At 38.5% G+C, this 24044-nt stretch overlaps 1 protein-coding gene across 2 annotated transcripts in view; it reads right to left on the bottom strand.

Moving 5' to 3' along the window:
• The window catches only part of UBE2E1 (ubiquitin conjugating enzyme E2 E1), a 54829-nt gene that overhangs the window by 4413 nt on the left and 26372 nt on the right, over positions 1-24044 (bottom strand). For both annotated transcript variants that reach the window (XM_034760776.1, XM_034760775.1), the window contains exon 4: positions 5218-5350. In XM_034760776.1, coding sequence (XP_034616667.1) covers positions 5218-5350 — 133 coding nt within the window. The remainder of the gene's footprint in view (positions 1-5217; positions 5351-24044) is intronic.

The following is a 24044-nucleotide window of genomic DNA, read 5'->3' as shown; positions in this document are numbered from 1 at the left end:
TATTTAGATTCTTAAGTACGCACTTCGGAGCCTAATTTTAGGCCAGGTTTAGCCTGGGTGCCTATGTCTTCACATTAAAAAGGAAACACATTTAAAAGTGTCCCAACTCTATGTTTTGGAGAACAATAACTCTATCCTGCAACCCTCCCTCATATGTGTGGTCCCATTGAAGTCAATGGAACTACTTGCATAAATTATAATTATTCACCTGAGTAAGAGCTGTCGGATCATGCCCTAAATCCTCAGAATTTGCCAGCTGTCCATGCCCATGAATCTTATTGTCTGTTTATTGGTAACAAGGGTAGTTAGTTGTGACTTGCACATTCAGTAGGCGTGTGGCATAAGAAGAACGTATCAGTGTTTTTTCTGGGATTAGACTGGCCCACATGTTAAACTTGTCTGTCCTCCCTCGTAGCTGTTCTGCTGCGTTCCTGGATCCTTCTAGCATTCAGCAATGCGAAAAAACACTGTTCATGCCCCTCCCTCTCACTCAGTCTCTGAGTGGGAGCACTGGCAGGGGTGTGGCATGTGTAACTACAAAACTAATGCCTCTAGTTTCCTGGGCAATGCATCTTTAGGTCTCCAAGAACTCACCTACTATGCAGAGTGCTGCAGCTCGTTTTGTTCTCAGAGGTACAGTAGCCTGTTACACAAGAGACACCCGCACACTATGCTCTCTCATGGAGACATTACACTTTGATTTTCAATTAAACAAAAGTACATGCTTTTGCATATTATGTATGGAAGTAACAAAATAATCTCCAGGAGAGAGCACAGCATCTCTCTCTCCTCTGTAACAGGCAACAGCAACTGAGAACAAAACCAGCTGCTGATCTCTGCACATCAGAGAACTTTAAAGGTACGATACACCGAAACCACAAAGACATCTGTTTCTTTGCTTCATATACCCCAATGAGTGCTTCCTAGTCTACGTCATGTGGATCAGGCCAAGCAGATGGGTGACCTTACTTGGTGATAACAGCAACTGAAAAAACATAGCTCCATTTAGGATAGGGGCGGGCAAAGAAGAATGGAAGTCCATGGCATGTACAGTTCCCAGGCAAGACTTTGCTATCTGCTCATAAGCAGCCTGCAGTTCCATCCACTGTTGGTTTCATATTGCACTATTTTGACCTTCAGCTCTGATTTTCCAAAATTTCTACCTCACCAGCTTTCAGAAGGCAATTTGTTAAAAGGCATCATAAAACTTTTCAAAAAGGAAGCATGAGTATTTCCAGGTTGATGAACTAAAGACCAAATTCATGGAAAGTTCAAGCATTCCAATTTGCAAATGCACACTGGCTCAGAGCACAAGAGATGAAAATTGGGTAACCTGAGAAAATAACTTTTTCAGACAGATTTTCAGTCCAGTAGGTTACTATTTGGAATTAAAGCATAAGACATATTTGTTAATGTAAGAACAAGAAAAAAAAAATCATCAGTGGTATAGACTGGCCAAAATTTACAGATGCTTATCGAAGTGACTGTTCTCTAGTTAGAGGAGCTCTGCCTAATTGAGGCAATGAGAAAAGGATTTAAGTGATTTCCACTTAAGTAGAAAATCAAACCTCTGATGTTTTTAATACACATACAGACCAGCTGTTCACCATTTACAATTTTTGTTGATGATACAAAAGCCAGTCGCATGGAGAACATAAGAATAAAATCTGAAAAAAAAAAAAAAAAAATGTACAAATATGTTTAAAGTAGGGCTGTCGATTAGTCGCAGTTAACTCATTTGATTAACTCAAAAAATTAACCACGATTAATCGCACATAGAACAATAGAATATTTAATAAATTTCAATTGGTATTTTTGGATGTTTTTCTGCATTTTCAAATATATTGATATTCTATTACAACACAGAATACAAAGTGTACAGTGCTCATTATTCTTTTTTATTACAAATATTTGCACTGTAAAAATGATAAATAAAATAAATAGTATTTTTGGATTCACCTCATACAAGTACTATAGTGCAATCTCTTTATTGTGGAAGTGTAACTTACAAATGTAGATTTGTTTTATTACATAACTGCATTCAAAAATAAAACAATGTAAAACTTTAGAGCCTACAAGTCCATTCAGTCCTACTTCTTGTTAAGCCAAATCGCTAAGACAAACAAGTTTGTTTACATTTATGGCAGATACTTCTTGCCTGTTTCTTATTTACAATGTCACCTGAAAATGAGAACGGGTATTTGCATGGCACTTTTGTAGTCAGTGTTGCAAGGTATTTACGTGCCATATGCCTTTCATATGCCTCTTCATGCTTCGGCCACCATTCCAGAGGACATGCTTCTATGCTGATGATGCTTGTTAAAAAAATAATGTGTTAATTAAATTTGGGACTGAACTACTTGGGGGAGAATTGTAAGTCTCCTGCTCTGTTTTATCCACATTCTGCCATATATTTCATGTTATAGCAGTCTCAGATGATGACCCAGCACACGTTCGTTTTAAGAACACTTTCACAGCAAATTTGACAAAACGCCAAGGTGGTACCAATGTGAGATTTCTAAAAATAGCTACAGCTCTCGACGCAAGGTTTAAGAATCTGAAGTGCCTTCCAAAATCGGAGAGGGATGAGGTGTGGAGCATGCTTTCAGAAGTCTTAAAAGAGCAAAACTCAGATGCGGAAACTACAGAACCCAAACCACCAAAAAAGAAAGTCTACCTTCTGCTGGTGGCATCTGGCTCAGATGATGAAAATGAACATGCATCAGACTGCTCTGCTTTAGACTGTTATCGAGCAGAACCCATCATCAGCATGGAAGTATGTCCTCTTGAATGGTGGTTGAAGCATGAAGGGACATTGAATCTTTAGTGCATCTGGCACATAAATATCTTGCGATGCCGGCTACAACAGTATCATGCGAACGTCTATTCTCACTTTCAGGTGGCATTGTAAATAAGAAACAGGCAGAAGTATCTTCCATAAACAAACTTGTTTGTCTTAGCGATTGGCTGGACAAGAAGTAGGACTGAGTGGACTTGTAGGCTCTAAAGTTTTACATTGTTTTTTTTTGAATGCAAGTTTTTTTTGTACATAATTCTACATTTGTAAGTTCAACATACATGATAAAGAGATTGCACTATAGTACTTGTATGTGGTGAATTGAAAAATACTATTTCTTTTTTACAGTGCAAATATTTGTAATAAAAAAATAAATATGAAATGAGCACTGTACACTTTGTATTCTGTGTTGTAATTGAAATCAATATATATGAAAATGTAGAACACATCCAAAAATATTTAAATAAATGGTATTCTATTATTGTTTAATTGCGCAATTAATCATGATTAATTGTTTTTAATTGCTTGACAGCCCTAGTTTAAAGTAAAAGTTTGTTACAAATGCTGGAGTGATCACAATGGTGAAAAATCAACACAATATTAACAAAATCAAATCAGATCTGGAAAACACGGAGCTATTAAGACAATACAGAGAGATATTTGAAGCCAACAGAACACTAAGCCATATGGAAGAAGAGCAGACAATATAATGAAACTGGACCCCCCCCCTCTGGCAAGGTCGCACTTGAAAGAGCTCCATCTTGGTCACTGCGTTGATGTGAAACCACTGTTGCATTAGAAAAAAAGATACAAAGAAGCTGGTCCCGTGACTCACCAAGATAAGTGGTAGGATAAGGTAATAAATATAACCAGCAAAGTGAGATTGGGGGGAAGAAAGTGGTTAGAGGTTATTAATACAAAAAAGATCAAAGCACAGATCGGGTCAACCCAAGCTACTATTTTCACCTCAACACAAATAAAATGCAGCCTTACCGTAATGGTACTCTTGGGAACCAGAGAAAATGTATGGTGTAATATTGCAGAAGAGTAGCTGCAGCCTTGAGGACAAAGTACAGTTTAAAGAGCCAAAAGCTCTTCAATTCTAATATTGGCTGTGTCACTTTCTGGGTGGCCTGGGGCAATTCACTTAGGCCCGGATTCAGAAAGGCCCTTAAGCATGTGCCTGTCTAATCAGAACCTGAATCGCTCTCTCTGTATTTCAATCTCTTCCACTTGCAAAATGGGAATAATAGTTCTATTTTGCAGGAACAGTGTGAGGATTAATGTTAACACGGAACTCTAAATATGTAATGTGCTCCATAAATACAAATTATTTACATTATACATACTAAGACTAGACACTTCGGCCTCTGTCATAGGCTTTATTGTAAGTTTCTTGCACTGAGTGGCTTACTTGAAGTCAGAACTTTAAACCACTTTCATTTTTAAAAACTTCCATGTCTGCAGCCTTAGACCCATTCATGCAGATTAATGAAACTTGCTCTTCCCGTTTTGAGATAGACAAGCTAAAGCGCCAATGAAATGGCAACCAAACCTTTGGCACCATAGGGTATAAGATTCTCATGGTAGCATACTTCTGCCTAAGGTGAAGCAACTGGAAAGAAACATTGCTGAATATATCCATTCCAGCTGACATCCTCTTAAGATTCTCCTTGTGACCATCACCTCCAACCAAAAAATACTAAAGCAATGAAACCTGGACCCACCCTTAGGCAACCTTGTTAGGCAATTTCCTGTCTTAAGAGACTGTCCTAAAGTATCCCCCCCAAACATATTGGCCTAAATGTGTGAACCATAAACCTACATCTACTTACATTAGTATTGGATTTGTGACAGAACCCAACAACACAGAATACAACAAGCTTCCAAAATATAATTTGCATCCAGAATCCAGAAAAGCACTACTAAGAAATTGATATTATACACATAAATCAACTATTAGCAAGTCCCTAAAAGAACCATGGCACTTAAAAACCATACTTCTGCTTGAAATCTTTTAACCTACTGTTGTTACAAAACACACCTTAAAGTTTACTGTAACTGAAAGAGATGAGAGAGAGAAATATTTGCTTCTATTTTTCCAGTTTGTTTTCTTTCTATATTTCACAGCACTTTTCGTATATTCAGTTTCATAGTTTCCCCTGTGTAGTAAGTCAGCTTCCCATGTTTGTGCAACAACAGGGAAAGGGAAAAATATTTTAAAAGCCCCCCGAAAAATGGTGATCAAAAAATAAACCCCACCAAAATTGGGCGGGGGATTCCAGGTGTGGTTCTTGAAACCAGGTTTAACTCATTTTCTTAAATCAACTTGATTTCAAATTGACTGTGTCCCATGAACACTGAGTTCTGCAAACACCCTACAGATCACTGGGTAGCAAATGTTAGGCTGTCTCTCTTACCTTTGGAGGCTTGAAGGGATATTCTGGTGTAAATGTGATATCAAGGAAGAAAACTCCACCCTCATATACTGAGCCTGGAGGTCCTAGAATAGTTGATCTCCATTCATAGATGTTATCGCCTTTGGGGCCAGCGCTGTGCAATAAAAAGGATACATACATTTAGGAGGTAAAGCTACAATTTGAATAAATATGATCCCATAGATTTAAAAAACAGTTTAATCTCAACAATGTGATATTTAATACACAATGTAGAGGTTAGGACTGTAATAAAAAGTAATGAAGCTTGGAAATAAGCAATCTACAGTCTTATACCGGGGACATCTGTACCATTGTTAAGACTACGGGGCGCACACTGTATGGCAAGGGTCTGGAGAAGAAGGGGAAATGATTTTCTGGGTCTTTAAATCCCGTTCTGTTGATCTAGATGTTTAGAAGAAGTACCACCTTCCCCATTTGTCCTTGCAAACAAAAACAAAATGCACATCCCTTCAGGTAGCACCAGTTCAATGCAACAAGAAACATCGGTAGTTAAGTACTACACAACTTCAAAGAGGAAAATTTTATATTTTAGAAAGGGCTGCCCTAGTAAAGCTTTATTACAGGGTTCCCATAAGCTAAACCTCACAGACCATATTAAAATTGGAAACTTGCTTACTGGAACTTCATTAAACAAATTAGAGAGTGAAAAAAAGATTATCCTTGTGTACTGATTTTCTTTTTAGTTTAATGTGCTCAAGAGGAGATATTTTTTACATTTCCTACATTATTACTGAACAGTAGTAGTTCATTTGCTTTAATTGAGTGGATCAAAACTATATCATGGTGTTTTACAATGTCAAACTTATCCCCGCTTGGCCACAATACATTTTGTGCAAAATGGTTTCTAAAATGAAGCAACGATATGGGTTTTTCCTAATGTTGGGGCCCATTTTACAGAGCTGATTTTTTGCAAATTCACATAAAATCAGGGTTAAATCTTGGATTTAACATTCCAGACACACCTCAAAGACCACCTTTTTCTCCTAGCACTGATATGGGTGGAGGGATAAATTAAAGGTCTTTTATTCATTATAATAATTATGGGGTATTAGTATTAGAGGTGGAAGGCATCGAATGCATTCAATATGGACGTGATAATGTGAAGGGATCCAGAGTAATTGATGGGTGCTTAGTAGTAGTGTTATAAATAGAAATAAATAAATACAAATAATTTTAGATCATATCATAAAGCTCCCACACCCAAGGATGATGGACTGCTTTCTGCTCTTTGTTCTGCTGTATGGGTAAGCAAAGGGAGGAGAAGGAAGTTTATATCGAACACCTCTATTATCTCATTTTTAGGTTCCAAATCCAATAAATGCCCATGGTACTTTGACGATTAATTTTAATAGCAAGACCCATACTAGAAGATTTCTTTGCATGTCTCCCCACATCCTCCCCAATGTGTAAAGTTCTGAAAACTAGCACAAAAATTACATACCGTACATTGGTAAATATCTCTCTCATCCCAACCCAAAGCTTCACACAGCTTGTGAAATGAGGCTTCGAACAAAAACACTAATGTAAGGTAAAAGCCATTGTACCCTAAAGACTCATGATATCCCTCTCCTCCCTAATTATTTCTCTTTGTCCCATACAGGTCTCTATATCTGGATGCTTAGCTCTACAGCTACTGGACGTGTAATGGGCTGTGACACAACTGTATTTCTACAAAAAGCCCTGCCTAGTGACAGGCACCAACTTAACTGTGCAAAGTTATTGAAAAGGACACTCTTGGGTGCCCTTAGCCACTACTCCAAGAAATTACCTCTTGGAGTGGTATTGAAACACTATCATTACTCCAAGTTGCACAAGCCAACCCCCTTAAGATGGAACTACTGCCTGGAACAGGTCCTTGCAATTTGTTAATACCAATTTACTGCTGGAATTTACAAAGTAAGAACTGTCAACTGGGAGTACTTCAACGGGGGTGGGGGCGGGAAAGGGGGAAGCAACATGATCAGCATACTGAATACGGCCCTCTGGGCCTATGAGAAATATTTCAGTATTTTATTTTGCATTTCATTTCTAGTTTAAACCCAAAGAACTGTCAATACAAAAAAACCCTCAATGACTTAAAATTATTATTCAATAAAAACCCGATGACTTCAAAAATATTATTCATAATAGTCTTAGAAATGTCTTATGCCCTATTAGGCTTCCAATTAGTTATTAATGCATGCAAGGTGCTTTCATTTCCACAGATGTAGTAGTATATTAATAGAGGTTTGGATTAAATATATATATCACATCTTTGTAAAACATTAGTAGACATTCCCCAATATTTTATTAAAAAGTGATGCATGTAGCTTACCTTTCAAGCCTTTCATTTCAATTAACAGTATGAAATAGCTGGAGGATTTCAATTTTTAAATAGCATAACTGATTTCTTATAAAGAAAAGATTGAAAGGGAGAGATGCAAGTCAGTTACAGAATGCAATATAATTTGGGTTTAAATTAGGATTAGGTACTATCAAGTGGTGCAATACCCAAGTGCTTATTAGAAAAGTGATGGTACTTGAATGTAGTTTAAGTGCAGTGGCATTAACTTCAGTGAAGATACAAAAAGAAGTCAAAGGTGAGGGATTACATTTTTTGCTTAAAATCCTTTGCAATTATCTGTTTAAAAAGAACACATCAATATGTAGATATATGGTGGATAGGCACAACTGATACCTCCTATAATCTGCGTCACTGCTATACTCAAGTTAACTAACTATAAACAGACAGATGCAACATTTAGCAGCTATCAAACACTTGGCCATTCTGAAGACAATTTAAAATAATATAAACTAATTCCACTACAAATAGCTACTACATACTGTATTAAATCCAAGAGCCAATAACCCTTTTTGGGGGAGAGTTTTGTGGAGGTTGGGGGTGTGTTAAAAGACTGAGGCCCAGATCAACAAAAGGATTTAGGTGCCTAACTGCTACATACGTCCAATATTCATGCATCACTGAGATCTTCAAAACCTCTGCTTGGCTGCTGCCTAACCCTGGAGGCATCTAAAATCCTGCGGTTAAATTTTCACTGTTAAAATCCTCCATGTGCCTAAATTTCTGCCACTGCCCTTATTCTAAGGGTTAATCAATTTATGGATGTCACTTAAAATGCCACCAACCACCTTAGGTCAACTTGACAGGATGGTGTGAGAAAAGAATTTCATTAGCCACAAGTAATTTCAGTAGCCCATGAAAAACTAACAAATATTTCAATTAGGACTATGAGGAATACAACCATTAACTCTCTCACAAATCCAGAGCCCTATTTTTGAATTGAATCTAAAGCAAATTGGCCAAGCTGTTTTGGAGTTACATGTCTCTGGAAAACAAAGACGAGAACAAAAATGCTTTAGAGACTACCCATTCCAGAGATCCAGATCAAACCTACATGCAAGCAAACACCACAATGGAAGAATTTGGGTATTCCCAGGCAAAACCACCTCAGTCATTTCTGCTCTATTGCTGCTAAATTCGACAGTGATGGCAACAGTCTTAATTGAACACCAAACAAGTTGCAAACAGGAGCAGTAATTTTGAAGTGAAGATATTTTTTTTAACTTATTACATAAAATAAAATGGATTGGACTTAAAAAAGCCATGGTTTCTATGGCAGAATTCTGTGTTTTATTTTATTAAAACACAAAAATGCATCATGGTTTGACCATTTCGTTTTACGCAACTTACAGAACGGTCTCTAGTACAGTGATACACATTTTCTGTTTCATATAATACTCAAACCATACAGACTAAAATAATATTTCTCTTCTCTACACTAATATCTATCTTTTTATTTTGTTTTACACTTTAAAACTAATAAGTTGTTTGGTTGTCACTATATTATGAAGCTACCTATTGTAAACAACTGAATAAAAAATGGAGTCCCGATGGTGATCATTAGTTACAGGTTCCAGAGTTCTTTATCTACTATGTTAAAAATATAAACAAACTTTTTCTTTTAAAAAAGATCCAAGAGCAAAATGCTTTGTAAACAGAGACTTAAGTTTGAGCGTTTAATATGAAAGTGTAATGAAACATTTGTTTCCAACATTGACCCTAAATTTCCCCCCTCATCCACTGCAATATATCTTCCATTGTAGAATGTTATAACTCTGCCGCACTCTGGTAGCCCTTATCAATATAGTGTCTGGGATAAATGGTGGGGGTTTCTAACCTAGATCATGAGAAGGAACTTAGGGGAGGCTAGTTAAGGACACAAGAAGTCCCTGACCAGTGGAGGATGAGGGGTTTGGGTTGCTCTACAATGACAGGTGTAGGGATTGGAGGAAAGGTGGGGTGCAGACTTAACATTGCTTTTGAAAGTTTAACAGAAAATGTAAACATGCAAAGTCAGGAAATTCTGTATTAAATATGTTTTCTGTTCTCGGGATTTTTTTTATTAAGGGGTTTTGCATTTCAAAAGTATTCCAAATACAGAAACATCAAAGTATAGCAAAAAAACTACAAAGCTTCCTTTAGCCATGATCTCTTGTTTTTAAAAATATATACAAGATCACAACCATAATTTTAGAAATAATTATTTCCTCCCACACACACTGTACCTGCTAGAAATGTATTCCCGCCCTCCCCCCCTCCGTACAAAGTAGTTATTCTGAGTTACCAACAGAGCTACTCTTCAGGGCAGGGCAGGTCTATTTTTGCATACTCTACAGCATAAACAAGTAATAAATACTACTACTAATTGTGTAAATTGAAGAGTAAGGGCTGCAGACAGTTTCATCCCTGTTAGTCTGTCTCCCAGTTTAAATCATGCAGGACAGATAGGAAAAGATCCCTCTAACATATCTCGTACATGCCTAGTTGTCTACAAGAGTTTGAGTATGCATGTTCTGTATCTCTTAAGATTCCACAAGATTATCGTCAAAGGAAACGGTCTCAATAAGCACTGAAACATCACAAGGTACTGAGAAATGAATTTGAACAGCCAAGACAGAAGACACTAAGATGATGCCCCAAGTCATGCACATTTAATTACTATTTTCAGTAAAGCAGTTTAAACATCAGATAGAATTTTAACTCTGTCTCATTTTTAGGTCAAGGAAAGAAACCTAAACCAAAACAAACCAGAACAACAAAAAATACTACCACCAACAAAACCCCTTCTGGGCAGCTCTGACAGCCTAATGGTAGCACACTGGACTATCATGTGACCAAGTAAATCAGAGCAATATTTTTGCCCACTTTAATTAGGGACAGCTGCTCCCCAGTGTCAAGATTAACTAAAATGATGGATTGACCAGGGGTAAAATGCCTTGGAGCTGCATGAGGAGTGGGGAATAGACACCAGAGAGAAGGTGGAGGCCTGGCTAGGATTTTTTGTTTTTGTGTTTTAAAGGAAGTAGAGGAGGAAGCAGGGGAGAGAATATTGTAAAATATAACAGAATACTGTTATATGGTGATCCCACCACCTGTAAAATGGGGATAACAAGACCTAATTACTTAATTCCCATTGTAAAGCACTTTGAGCATAAGAATGAAAAAGCATGACGCATTAAGTATTATTATGGTAATAACTAGATCTACTTCTTGAAGATATTGGTATTTTCTGTCTGACAGTCACAACCATTATGAACGGCAAATGTCTTCCAAATCTTACTCTATTCCTAACAGAAGAGAGAGAAGGCTCACACAACATTTCATTTGTAGAATTTGGAAAAGAATGACTCTCAATTATCTAATTAATTTATTAAAAGGCATTTTTGAAAGAAATAATACTGCAAGAAAAAGTGTATGCTTGAAACTGGAAGGTAAATTTCATAGCAAATTAACTTAGGAAGAAGTTAAAGTATGAATTAATCACAATATTTAGGACCCAACATTGAAGTATGAGTTAGAGTAAAAACATTTTGGGGATTTCTTAGTGAAAATTTAGTGGGGTTAACACACCAAAGATATTTTGCAAATGGTTCAATTTAGCTGAGTGAAAACCAGTACAAAACAATCCAAGTAAATGATCAGTCCTGCAAGAGCTATCAATCAGGTGAGGTGCTTGCAACCTTACCTTATTATGGTAGAAAGGACTGTGCCCCAGAGTAAGTGTTTGCAGGACTAGGACCACAGCTTGTATGTTTTACTTACAGCATGCACAATTCTGAGGTTGCTATCAAACTATTTGAAAACCTTTTGTGGGAAGGCCAATGCTGTTGGACTGTTTTGCTGCAAAGTTCAATTTTTAAACCTTACTTCAAAGCTTAAAAATAAAACTCTTGATTACTGGAGGGCTCAGAAAGAGGCTTACATTTTTCTCAACAGTATACTGAAGCTCTATGTAGTTTAGCAATAATCCCTTCAATTTAGAAGCAAGTTCTAATAAAAAGGTTCAGGAGAAATTAATGCATTTAACATCGGTTCCAAAATTGAAAATAAATCCAGACTACTCCACTCCCAGAGGGGGTCTACTTTCTCCAGCAATGGCTTCTTCCTTCATAGGTTCCCTCTGCCACTGAGCACTGGAAGTTTATCCTACCATGTGTATGAAACAGTTGCTAAGCTTCCAATCCTGCAACAGAGAGGTTGAACTGTTTTATAAAAGCTCAAGGTTGCAGCATATACCTTTATTTAAATATGCAAGGACATGAAATGCCAAACTTTCAAATGTTAGTAGAAGTATTCTTATTCTATGCAAATCTGTTTTACTTTTTCCTGCAAAGTTATATTTCAAGACAAAGGCAAAGTGAAGAACTAGCTCAAATTTGACTTTACATCTCCCATTCAATGATAACCTAAACAGGAAACAATAAGATCAGGAAGAAGTGAAAGAGTATGACTCGGCTAACAACTCCTAATGGTTTATTTAAATGACAGAAAAGATGTGGTGGTAAAAGCTATGCTCTGCAAACAACCTTGTGCTATTTTAACCATCAGTTTCCTTCCTGTCATTTGTCAACTGGACTATTAGCTACCAACCTGAGGAAAGAAATTCCTCCAGATAATCAGAGCTTGTTTCCAAATGTAGTACTTATTGTATAGCTGTATACAATTTGCAATTCATAGGTAAAGCTAAATAGTCTCAAGGGTATAGCACTTCTGTATCCTGGCCATTTGCTCAGTGCCATCTCAGACTCCAACATGGTTTTGGTAGTTGATACAGAACAAGTAGTAGTAAATTAACTTCTGTAATTTTTATGCTGTCAGAAGGCAAACAGACCTTTAAATTGGATTCAGCACATCAAGTGATCTTTGTACAAATGAAGATTGTTCATTTCAGGACTGAAAAGAGACTGCATCTCCTTCAAGAAATACTGCATCACTATTGCCAACAAGATATCAATCAAAGCACATGGGTCACTAGAACTGGCTTCAGCTAATATCTCTGAAGACAAGACAGGCTTATGGTCCACTTTCTCCGCTAACTTCTTTGCAGGTAGCAGGACCATAAACATATTTTCAAATACTGCAAGCAAATCCCACCGCTCAAACTGTCCACGTTCATTTTAAAGAGATCAGAAGACTGTTTCCTAAATCATATGTTTTCTACCCATTTGGAAAAACAGAAATACAGTAAGATAACCCTGCCACTCCAGGAACAAGACACATGGATACTGTTTCTGAGAGAGTAAGCCTAGACAAACTGATTAGAAGACCTAGCATATCCATCCATGCATTTGCAGAGTTTGCAAACGGTGCACCATAAAGTTAAACAATAGGACTCCGAGCCAGATGATTGGGAGGCTTCTTTCTCCAGCCAAAAATAAAATAAAAAAAATAAAAATCCATATGCACATTTTTTTGTTAAAAAAAAAAAATCCAAACTATTGAGTAAACCAAATTACCCTGTATGAAGTTACTAGAGTGGGCGATCTCCCTTAGAGCTCATTAGTAATAAAAGTTACATTACCAATGGTTTAATACTAGTGGTCACACCACTACTAGGTCAAAGAAATACAAAAGCTAAATAACTTAGATTAAAGTGCACTGCTAATTATGAACATGCTTGCAGAAACTGGCACTCAGAAGGTTAATAATTATGTGTAACATTTGGCTAGAGGTGCTCCTATGCTGAAGACCTGACAGCTGATGAAGACTCTGCAAATTCCTCTAATAAAGATTGGGTTCCTGGGCTAAAAACTGATTTTTCTTTCGAAGCCAACATTCATATTTCTATGGAAAAATACTTTTAAGAAATATTTTTAAATGGGAGGAGAAAACTAATGCACCCATCTAAAAAGATGCTCTAAAAGACTAAAATGATCGAGATCACCACATTCATTTTAACTGATGCATACATTATTGTCACTGAAGGGAAATGTTTTTTAAGGTGGCTGGGGGCAAATTCTGGGTAACTCACAACATGGTGAAACAAAATTGGCTAAACCTAGTTGATTATAAAAAACATTTAAGTTCGAACTATACTACACTACCAAAGCATATTTTTATTGCTTACAGGGGACTGTGGAATATTATAACAATTGCATGCCACACAAGTCAATAAAATACATTTTACAATTGTAGAGTGGACAGCCTAGAAATTTGTTCAACTGACAAGTCTGGGATGAGGGTTTCTGATAATAATTTATTCTTAAACAGTCTGTTAAAGTAAAACACAAGACAATTACATTGTAGTTACTAAAAATCATTTATATAGCATTGTAGGTTGTTCTAGTTAATAAATAATAATTCCTATTGTTGCCCGCAAGTGTCGTAGTTAATCAAGGTTTATTATAATGACAGTATCAGCAGATACTATTCAGGAGTCAACAATATGACTTTAAGAATAAGAGAGCGTTTACTTAAAAGGTGACTTTCAAAGTACCTGAAATAAATTATTGGGTTTGTGCCCTTTTATTGCTATTTTATGAAATATGAAAGATGGCTTAAGGGGGTTTGTTTTTTGAAGTTTTATTTCTGTTTGTTTTTTTATCTTAAAAATATCAGCAATGCCAACTCTGGTCTTCTCTGGTTTTGCAGGACACACTGGACGTTTCAGAGGCTGTATATGGACAGCTTTCACTTCATAACTGACCAGGATGGTGAAGTTAAGTAAGTGTTAACAAAAACCAAACAGTTTTAAACATTGATGGAAACACGCTTTCCCTCTCAGTTGTGCTCTCAGTTGACTCTTGTGCTGATATCATTTTAACTAGTTCTACAATTATCAGGGGGCTTGTCAACATAAGTGTTATTGTAATAAAGATGACTCAGCAGACGGTAACAGAAGCTTCAGCACATTTAAGACATAAATACATGGAAAAGGATATGATGAAACATACCATATATACTGATACCAAAATCAGCATGTGTATAAACTCATGCCCTCCTAATTCCCCCACCCCTTTTTTTTTTTTTAAAGTCATCAACCTGCACATAAACAGAGAAAACTTGTTGATAAATTAAATATACTGGTAATGAGACAACAAAGGAGAGCAAGTTTTGCCTGATAAAGCCTACCGCCAGGTGCATAAAGAAGAACTGCCGGAACTTAGGAATTCCTCTTACCACCTCTGCTCCTGCAAAACTCAGGAGCTCCACTCCTCCAATTTGACCCCCCTTAATGTAGGGTTACCATACGTCCGGATTTTCCCGGACATGTCCGGCTTTTGGGGGCTCAAATCCCCGTCCGGGGGGAAATCCCCAAAAGCCGGGCATGTCCGGGAAAATCGGGAGGGAGGACTGGGCCGGGGTTGCGGGGCCGGGCGCGCGGTGCCGGGCCGGGGTCCAGGGGCGCAGTGCCGGGCCGGGAGCCGGGCCGGGGCCGCAGGGTCGGGCCGCTGGGGGGGTGCGCTGGGCCGCGGGGCCGGGAGCCGGGGGGGTCGGGCCGGGAGCCGGGCCGCCGGGGGGGGTGCGCTGGGCCGGGAGCCGGGGGGTCGGGCCGGGAGCCGGGCCGCCAGGGCCGGGAGCCGGGGGGGTGCTCTGGGCGGGCCGGGGGTGGTCGGCCGGGGGCCAGGGCCGGCACCCCAGCGCCCGAGCCGACCCAGGCTGGAGCCGCCGGGGGGCCAGCCTGGGCCGCACCTCCTCCCCCCACACCCTCCCTTACCTGCCCAGGCTTCCCGCGAATTAAATGTTCGCGGGAAGCAGGGGAGGGGGCGGAGACTTTGGGGAGGGGGCGGAGTTGGGGTGGGGGAGGGGGCGGGGCCAGGGCCCCGTGGAGTGTCCTCCTTTTGGAGGCACAAAATATGGTAACCCTACTTAATGTCAACCTGCCATTTTAGCTTAAAAACAATCCACATTCTATTCACAAATACACATTGTAACTAGATAAAAACTTTGAAGTTTAATAGCACTTCAGGAAGGATCTCTCAGAGTCTGGTCACTTATCAAATCATACAGGGAAATATTTTCTTCATAAGCTTCTTTAACTATAAAATTACACAAAGCTATTTTTCATGACATTTAGCAGAATTCATGGATATCTGTACTGCAGTCACACTGTTTGGACTAAACAACACAAAATTTGATTTGCACCAATGGATACCAACTTAATTTAATTTTTTTTTAACCTGCTGTTACAAGTAATACCGCAGATTACAATATGTATTTCTTTGTTTATTTTGCACATCTGAGAGCTCTGTATCAGTCTCCCCATGTCGGTAAGTGTCTTTCACACAGATAGTGGTGAGAGAAAAACATTTTAAAAAATAAGAAAATGCAACAGTAAAACTTCAAAAATTGGCCAAGTGGCAGATGTAGTACCTGAAACTAATTTTCTAGCTCCTCTTTTTTTGAAGAAGAACAAGCTAGACTTGGCATTATAGTGTCCCATTAAATAAGGGAAATCAAATAATATCACACATACAAGCACACACACACACTAATATATATGTATGTCAGACTCTGGACATATAATAATTTATTTTATAATAAATAAAAAGTTAATAGTAGAAAATTAGTGTCAGGTACTATATCTGCCACTTTGATTTTTATATCCCTTCCTTTCATATCTGGCTAGAGCTTGACAAACACATGAAAGGAAGGAAATTCCAAATTAATGATGAAACTTCTGGGAGACCTGGCATCTTTAATCCTTGTACATGGGAAAATTACATCATACAACAGCACACAAGTATTTTTTTCATTTTTCCCCTGTGTCTAAAGAGGGGTGATCAGTATTAGGAAGATATTTAAATCATCCCCTTCAAAAAAAAAAAAAAAAAAAAAAAACCTATGGTTTAATATGGAAAAAGCTTGTTAATCTTCTTCCACCTATTCACCAAGAGGACAAACAAGCATATTTTAAATGTTCCTTTTAATTAAATAACAAAGATGTTCAGACAGCAATACATATACGTTTCAACCCTAGATTAGTAAATTAATGTTAAGGTCTAATCAATCTCATCAAAACTTTTAAAAATTGAATGATGGCAGAGTCGAGTAAGATTCCTACTTCACAAATCTAAGATTCATACATCATTATCTCACATTTGGCAGGCTCAAACAAATACCAAGGAAGGTAGAGTACACTCAGGTAGTTTTTTCTTAATAATTTACAAAGACAATACCTGTATTTCAAAGTCAACTGACATTCCAGTAATTAAACAACCTCTCAATCACCTAACAAAAACAACAACCCTGATTTTTTTTATGAAATGACCCAGTAAAACCATGATAAGATAAAACTCTTTTACAGCTTAAGCAAACTCAATTGAGGAGTATACTATCCTGCAGAGCTTGTGTTAGTCATGAAAATCTGAAGAGCTGTGACATACTTGTATAATGAGAAATTGCGTAACTAGATGTTAATCAGCCAAGTGTTGATACCAATAAAGATGGTATTGAACCAAAGTAATACCAAAACAAACATTTAATCTTTCAGAATTGCAAAGTGTAATTTACATATTTATATATTCTATCTTTCAATACATCAGTCAGCTAAGCCACAAGCCTGAATTATGATCAAGCAAAGTCACATTAAAGGTTAAATACTGGAGTAACTGAAAGACACGTGTGTTCAGATTTCAGTGTTCAGCTGTAAAACTGGATACTCTGAAGCAGATGTTGTTAATTTAACAAAAGTATGAAGGAGAATCCTATTGGGCAGATCTCTATTAGGTGGTTTTGTCATCTGGATGGTTCGTAATGTATATAAATTCCTCTGTAACTGACTTTGGAAAATAGCCTGTACCTTTAACCAACTTTCCCTTTGTAAACATTAAATATGATAAATAAGAACATGGTCAACCCAGTAACGTAATATTCCTACTACAGCCCTAGACTTCGGTTATATAGTTCAAATCCGCACTTTGGTACTGCACTTTGTTTCTTCACTCCAGGACCAACAGGAGGTATATAGAAACATAGGCATTGCCATCCTGGATCACATGCAAAGTCATCTAGTTCAGTGTCCTGCTTCTGACAGTGGCCAGAACCAGATGCTTCTGAAGAAGGTATAAGAACTCCCAGTAAACAGATGTGGGGTAATCTGCCCTCTACATTCGGTCTGATCCTAATCTCCAAAAGTTTGAGACTGGCTTAAACCCTGTGGCGTGAGGTTCAATGCCCCTCCCAAAATTTTACATTTTCCAAAAATCATCATTAAGTTTAACATTGTGTAATCTTGTTATCCATATAAATGTTCAATCCTTTTTGAATCTTTCTAATTTCTTGGACTCAACAACTTTCAGTGGCAATCAATTCCACTGTGTAATCTCACACTGTATAAAAATGTATTTCCTTTTATCAGTTTTGAATTTCCCACTTTTTATTTTCATGAAATATCCCCTTCTTGTGTTATGAGACAGGGAGAATAGATGCTCCTGATCCATTTTCTCTGTACCATTCATTATTTGAATATACTTTTTTTATGACTCCTATTCATCTCCTTTCCAAGGTAAACAATTCCAGTCTTTTCAATCACTGGACCCGGCAGAGCCCAGCTTGCCCATAGAATACACTGCCAGGGGGAGGGACTGAGGGAGCTACAGGGTTCCCAACAGCTGCAATTCCAGCATGCCCTGAGGGAAGGAAGGTGGTGGTGCACAGGGTACTCCATGCAAGCTTGGGACTGAGCATCAGGCTGTTTCTCCGTCTGCATCCCTGGGCTCTGAGGGGTAGGGGGGTTGGTGTTTGGGCTGGGGGGAGCCCGCAGCTGAGGTCTGGGGAGGGATGCAGGTGTCTGGGCAGGGCAAGGCAGGGCAGGGCGGGTGTCTAGGCTAGGGGTACCCTGCAGCTGGTCTCTGGGGATGGAGGGGAGTGGGTATCTGGACTAGGAGGGCCCCGCAGCTGGTCTCTGGGAAGTAGGGGATTCGGCTGTATTGGCTGGCGGGGAGGTGACCCACAGCTGGGCTCTGGGTGGGAGGGGTTGTGGGTGTCTGGCCCCCCAATTGGGCTCGGGCATGGGGGAAAGAGGGCAGAGAAACAGGAATTAGGTTGTCATAGGACTTTCTTTAACTCTCTGCTCCTGGAGAAACTCCTGTGTGTGTGTGTCTGTATTGTTACATACTTGCTGACAGGTATTTTGAAATAAATTACCAAAATAATTGAAACTGGCATGATTATGTAGTGTTATTTTTTACAAATAAAATTTGCAGAATATTAAAATACTGTGTGCAGAATTTTTTTTTTTTTTTTGGCTCAAAATTTTTATTTTTTTGGTACAGAATTCCCCCAGGACTATATATTGTATTATTCACCATCCTCACTCACCCACCAAAAAAAATTATCACACTTGTTGGCCCAAAATGGAAGTTTCTCTAATCCTGGGTATACACAAAGGCCATGTCCATGCGTACAGCTGTGCCTGCAGTGAGTCTGGTGAAGACGCTCTATGCTGATGGGAGGGAGCTCTCCTGTTGACAAAATAAAACAACTTCCACGAGTGGCAGAAGCTTTCCCACCAACATAGCGCTGTCAACACGAATGCTTATGGTCAGTGTAATTTATGTCACTCGAGGGTTGGCTTTTTCACACCCCTGAGCGACATAACCTTTGTTGGCATAATTTATGTCTACACTACAGCCTAAGATTGCAAAGTTGATGAAGAACTGGTTTGAACCATATTCCTAAAAGAGGGAGTTCACGTCAATCAGCACTCTGCTGAATGCCTGTTCCACTAGCAAATTTGCTAATAAAGCTATCCATGGAGTCCTTTCAGCAGGTGTCAGTTTGGAAGGACTCTGTGTGAAATCCTGACCTCACTGAAGTTAATGAAAAAACGCCCCATTGACTTCAATGGGGTCGGGATTTCACCTATTATGTGTATTACAAGATACATAAAAATCCTCTTTGGGTACCTAAAAGGCACAATTAAGTCAGAAACTGGATTGTCCAATTCTTACTGTGGCTCCTCATAATCACCCTCAGAACAGTGAGTAATTAAGGGATAACCCACCCTCACACCTGCTACTAGAAACCAAATGTTTTCAAATCCTCATAAAAAAAAAAAAAAAAGACAGAATTTTGTTCTCTTTATGGAACTTCAAAAGTTTAACTTTCAGGCTTTTGCCACCAATTGGTTCTGCTGACTCTATATATTTTATAAATAAAAAGCATGGTTTTAACCTTTATAACAAAACTACAGTTTCAGATTAACAACAACACAAGACCCTATATGGAGTTCACACTACACTGTGAAGAGGACTACAATTCTCTAAGGAAAGCAGTTTAAGGGTCTTCCTTTTAAACTACATCATTTAGTCGAAGTCCCTTTCATAAATTCACAAGAAGAGAATCTGAAGACAACAAATACCTTGGCTAATCCCCAAAGATTTATAATTGTAGTTCATATTACATTTTTTTCAACCACTCTTCTTGTGATAAAGGAGATAAAAATTTAGTAAATAAAGCAGCAAAAATACATTTTCTCTTCTCTGATATGTAGGAGTTGTACTGTTTAAAACGCTGAGATCCATCGACATCAATGTCAGCTACAATAGCCAACCCTTTTAACACAGCTACTACTTCCCCATTTCTATTTTTCCACTCTGTGCAATTAAATCCACAATTTAAAGTGCCATCTAATAAAATGCCAAGACATGGTAGTTACCTACTGTAATATGCCTGCTATCCTCATCACATCCTTTTCAGAACTGCAGTGATTTCACACACCACTGTGTACTTAAGTTTAACCACCATCATAGCCCTTTCTTTATGTAGTTATTAATCCTTCACAAGTTTTAGGGTTCTATTCATCACGTCATATGCCAGTTCTATAGGGCTTTTCATGCAACTTGTTCAGAAATGGTGTGTAATGAACCTCTTCTGGGAAGAACAGTAGACATCAGTAAGAGGGGAAGGACCAAAGAAAAATACTTAGGGATGCACAAGCCTGAAGAGGTAGAAGCAGGCAGAGAAAAAAGAAATTGCCAGTTTATGTACACATCAGTCCTCCTTGGTCAAAATTAAGGAGGAAGCACTTGAAGCAGGAGGTTAAATACCCCTGCCACATTTTTTTTTTTTTTTTTTGGTTAAATCAGGATTATACTATCCAAAGTTATCTGTGATACCCCTATAAATGTCCAATCCTCAACCTTACTAAATTCTTGCCCTCAGTGATTTCCTGTGACAGCAAGTTTCACCAATTGTGATAAAAAAAATAATTTCCTTTAATTGGTTTTTGCATTTGCCATCTTTTAATTTCACTGGATATCCCCTTGTTCTTGTGTTATGGAACAGGGAGAACAGAAGTTTCCAATCAGCCTTCTCTGTACTGTTCATTATTTCATATAATTTATCATGTTCCTGATTATCTATCTTCTTTTGAAGGTAAACAATCCCAATCTTTTCACTCTCTTCATAGGAGAGGGTTTACCATGCCTTTGGTCATTCTCAATAATTTAAGCCCCTGTTTCAGAGCTTCCAGCAGCATTTAAGCATAATTACGGAATCACCATTTCTTTTCAATGCCTAAAAACAACAAAGATCAACTGGTGATTATACTAATGCAAAGTTTTGAATTCTATTTAAAAAAGTCAGAACTTGCTTTTATTCTAACAACGCTGCCTTCAATGTAGCACTAAGTGAACAGTTTAAATAAACAATTGAAGCATTTCACCCTGGATATATTTCTCCAGACATATTTAAACTTGCCAGTCTACTACTAGACCCTACAAGTAAAGAAAGAGGGAACAAAGGGAGAACTAAAAGACTCAATCACAACGTTCTGGCAGGATAGCTGGTTGAACATGAGAAATTACCTTGCATGGTTAGAAGCATCCATAGAAGGAAAAATATTTTCTTACTTAATGCTAGTGATTCTGAAAAGAAACACACCGAATACAGCATCCAAGTTGCTGAAAGTGCCATTGGCCGAGACAAAGTGCCATGAAAAAAGATGAGAGAACTGCTCAGGTGTAGTCATCTAGACCTGCTGATGTGCACGTGTTCAGCTCACTATTTAAACCTCAATGAGAAAGCAGCATCACCCAACAGCTCTAAATCATGTTGTGAAAACTTAGTTTTTAGAAGCCATCGTCTGCCTCATGGTTGGTTGACTGAAAAGGAAGGATTGATACCTTTGCTTTACAATGACATTTGACAGAACTCACGTGAAGATTGTACCTTTCTATTTGCCTCTAACTAGTATAATTACGTTGAAATTTGCACTAAGCAGGAGGATAAGTTTGACCAAAACACAGGAAGCATTTTACACAACGAAGAACTCTACATGGAGGTTTCAGAGGGACTTGACGGATTATAGGCTGATCACACCAGTGTTGCAGTCTCAGAAGAAATCCAGCTTGATCTATTCACCTAAGAACTAGAACCACACAAGGACAAAATGGAAAAGTAATTCAGAGAAGCCTCAGAATCTATTACCTAGGCAACATCATTGATAAAGCTTGCAGATGACATAAGAACTGGGGGAGTAGTAAATAACTGGGGGAATGTTAAATAATTAAGAGGACAGGTCACCAATATAAAGGGATCTGGATTGCTTGGTAAATTGGGCGCAAGCAAACAATGTGTGCTTTAATACAGTTAAAAGTAAATTTATACATCTAAGAAGAAAGAATGTAGGCCATATTTACAGGATGGTAGACTCAATCCTGTTAAGCAAAGACTTGGGCAGCAAGATGGATAATCAGCCGAACCAGAGATGACTTGTAACTCTTGATGATGATGGGGGGACAATTTAAAGGTTCTGGGGGGGACTTGTGACTGCCCCACGCATCGCCTGTGGGCTGAGGAGCAGCAGCAGAGCCAGGAGTGCCAGGGCAATGGTGAGCAAGCCCCTCAAGGAGCATCTCGCGGCAGGGGCCGGCTCCCAGGAGGCACTGCTAGCTGCCACCGAGCTCGTTTGGGTGAGAGACAAGAGCATGTCAGGGGTGCAGCTCAGAACTGTGCCACCGGCTCTGCTTGGGGAGCAGGGCAGGCAGGGAGGGCCGGAACAATTTACCCAGGGCTTGTGATGGATTCCGTGTCACTGACAACTTTTAAACCAAGATTGGCTTTTTTCTAAAAAAATATGTTCTAGGAACGATTTTGGGGAAATCCCGTGGCCTATGTTACATAGGAGGTCAGCCTAGATGATCACAATGGTCCCTCTGGCCTTGGAGTCTATGAATCAACATGACTGATCCCAAATACAAAAGGTCATGGCTGGAGTCAACAAAGATTGGAGGCTGTAACATGGCTGATAGAAGACAAGGAGAGAACTCGGGATTATGGTCTAACATTTAAAATTGAAGATCCAGATTTCAACTTCAAATCTGTATTTGCAAAGGAAGTTGTGTTGTAGTTTGTCGCGTCAAAACGATAGTAAATTGTGGAAACAAAATCAAAGAAGACTGGAGAGTTCTGTCCCTTTTTTTAAAGCCTGCACTCTTGTTCAGCATCAAGTGTGCTTTGAACACGTTTGGATTAGTTTGGTTGAAACAGGCTCTGAAACAGGCTGTATACTGAAAAACACAATGAGTTTGTAACCGTACATATAGGTTAATAAAAAAGAGTAGTGAGCCTAATTACTTAATAGGCAGAAGACTCCATTTTATTGCATTTGGTGTTTAAGTTTGAGAACTGCACACTTTTCATTTTTAACAATATGGTTCTTCTTATGTTTGGGCAAAGTATGCTAACAAATGAATCACAGTGTTTTGAATAGGGGTTGGGAAGAGGTCTATTTTTTCCCCAGCAGGGAAAGAAAAACAAAACAAAACCCCAAATAGTGGGGATTTTTGGCTTGGGAGAGACTTATAACAACCTTGGTCTTTGTATCAGCATCATTGATATTTGTTTAAACTAAACTGTAGACTGAAATGAAGAAGTTGCCTTTTAGTAAGAATACACAGCAACGTCTCCCTGTGAGGAGGATGTGCTATTTTTATATTTAAAGAACCTTTGGAAGAAGCTCAATGGATGCACAGACACATTTCTGGCGTGCACGAAGAGAGTGCTGGGACAGGGGAGCTTCTGCTCACTATAATTGTCATGTTGACCTCTGTCTATTATGGGTACTCTTTAGATAATGAAATAATTTATAACACAAATAAAGAATGTTTTCTAACTGTTCTGACACAATTTATTCATTTTTAAAGAGAAAATGGATAAGTCTGGCAGGGCCCTAACGAAAGCCACCACTCTGCTGTTAATGATGTGTTGCCATAGCCCTAAGAGCAGCAACTCGTGCTGACGGGAAGAATGGGGAAACAGAGAACAAGAGATCTCAGGGAGGTTAAAAAAAAAAAAAAAAAAGATACATCATCAAGCTGGATGACATTTGGATCAGTTGTTCCTAAAAAAGCTATATAGTTATAATCAAAATTTGTTTAAAGATCTATGATTTTACCTGGCACAGAGGTCACTTTAGGTCTATGCATGTATAAATGCACAAATAAATAGCTGCATATTGTCCTAGCTCCCTGTTAGATAAAATGAACAGCTGCTGCCTCAA

Source organism: Trachemys scripta, chromosome 2 (assembly GCF_013100865.1).
Source record: "Trachemys scripta elegans isolate TJP31775 chromosome 2, CAS_Tse_1.0, whole genome shotgun sequence".
Classification (NCBI taxonomy): Eukaryota; Metazoa; Chordata; order Testudines; family Emydidae; genus Trachemys; species Trachemys scripta.
Note: the sequence above shows the minus strand (reverse complement) of the source record. Positions and strands in the feature narration are given on the sequence as shown.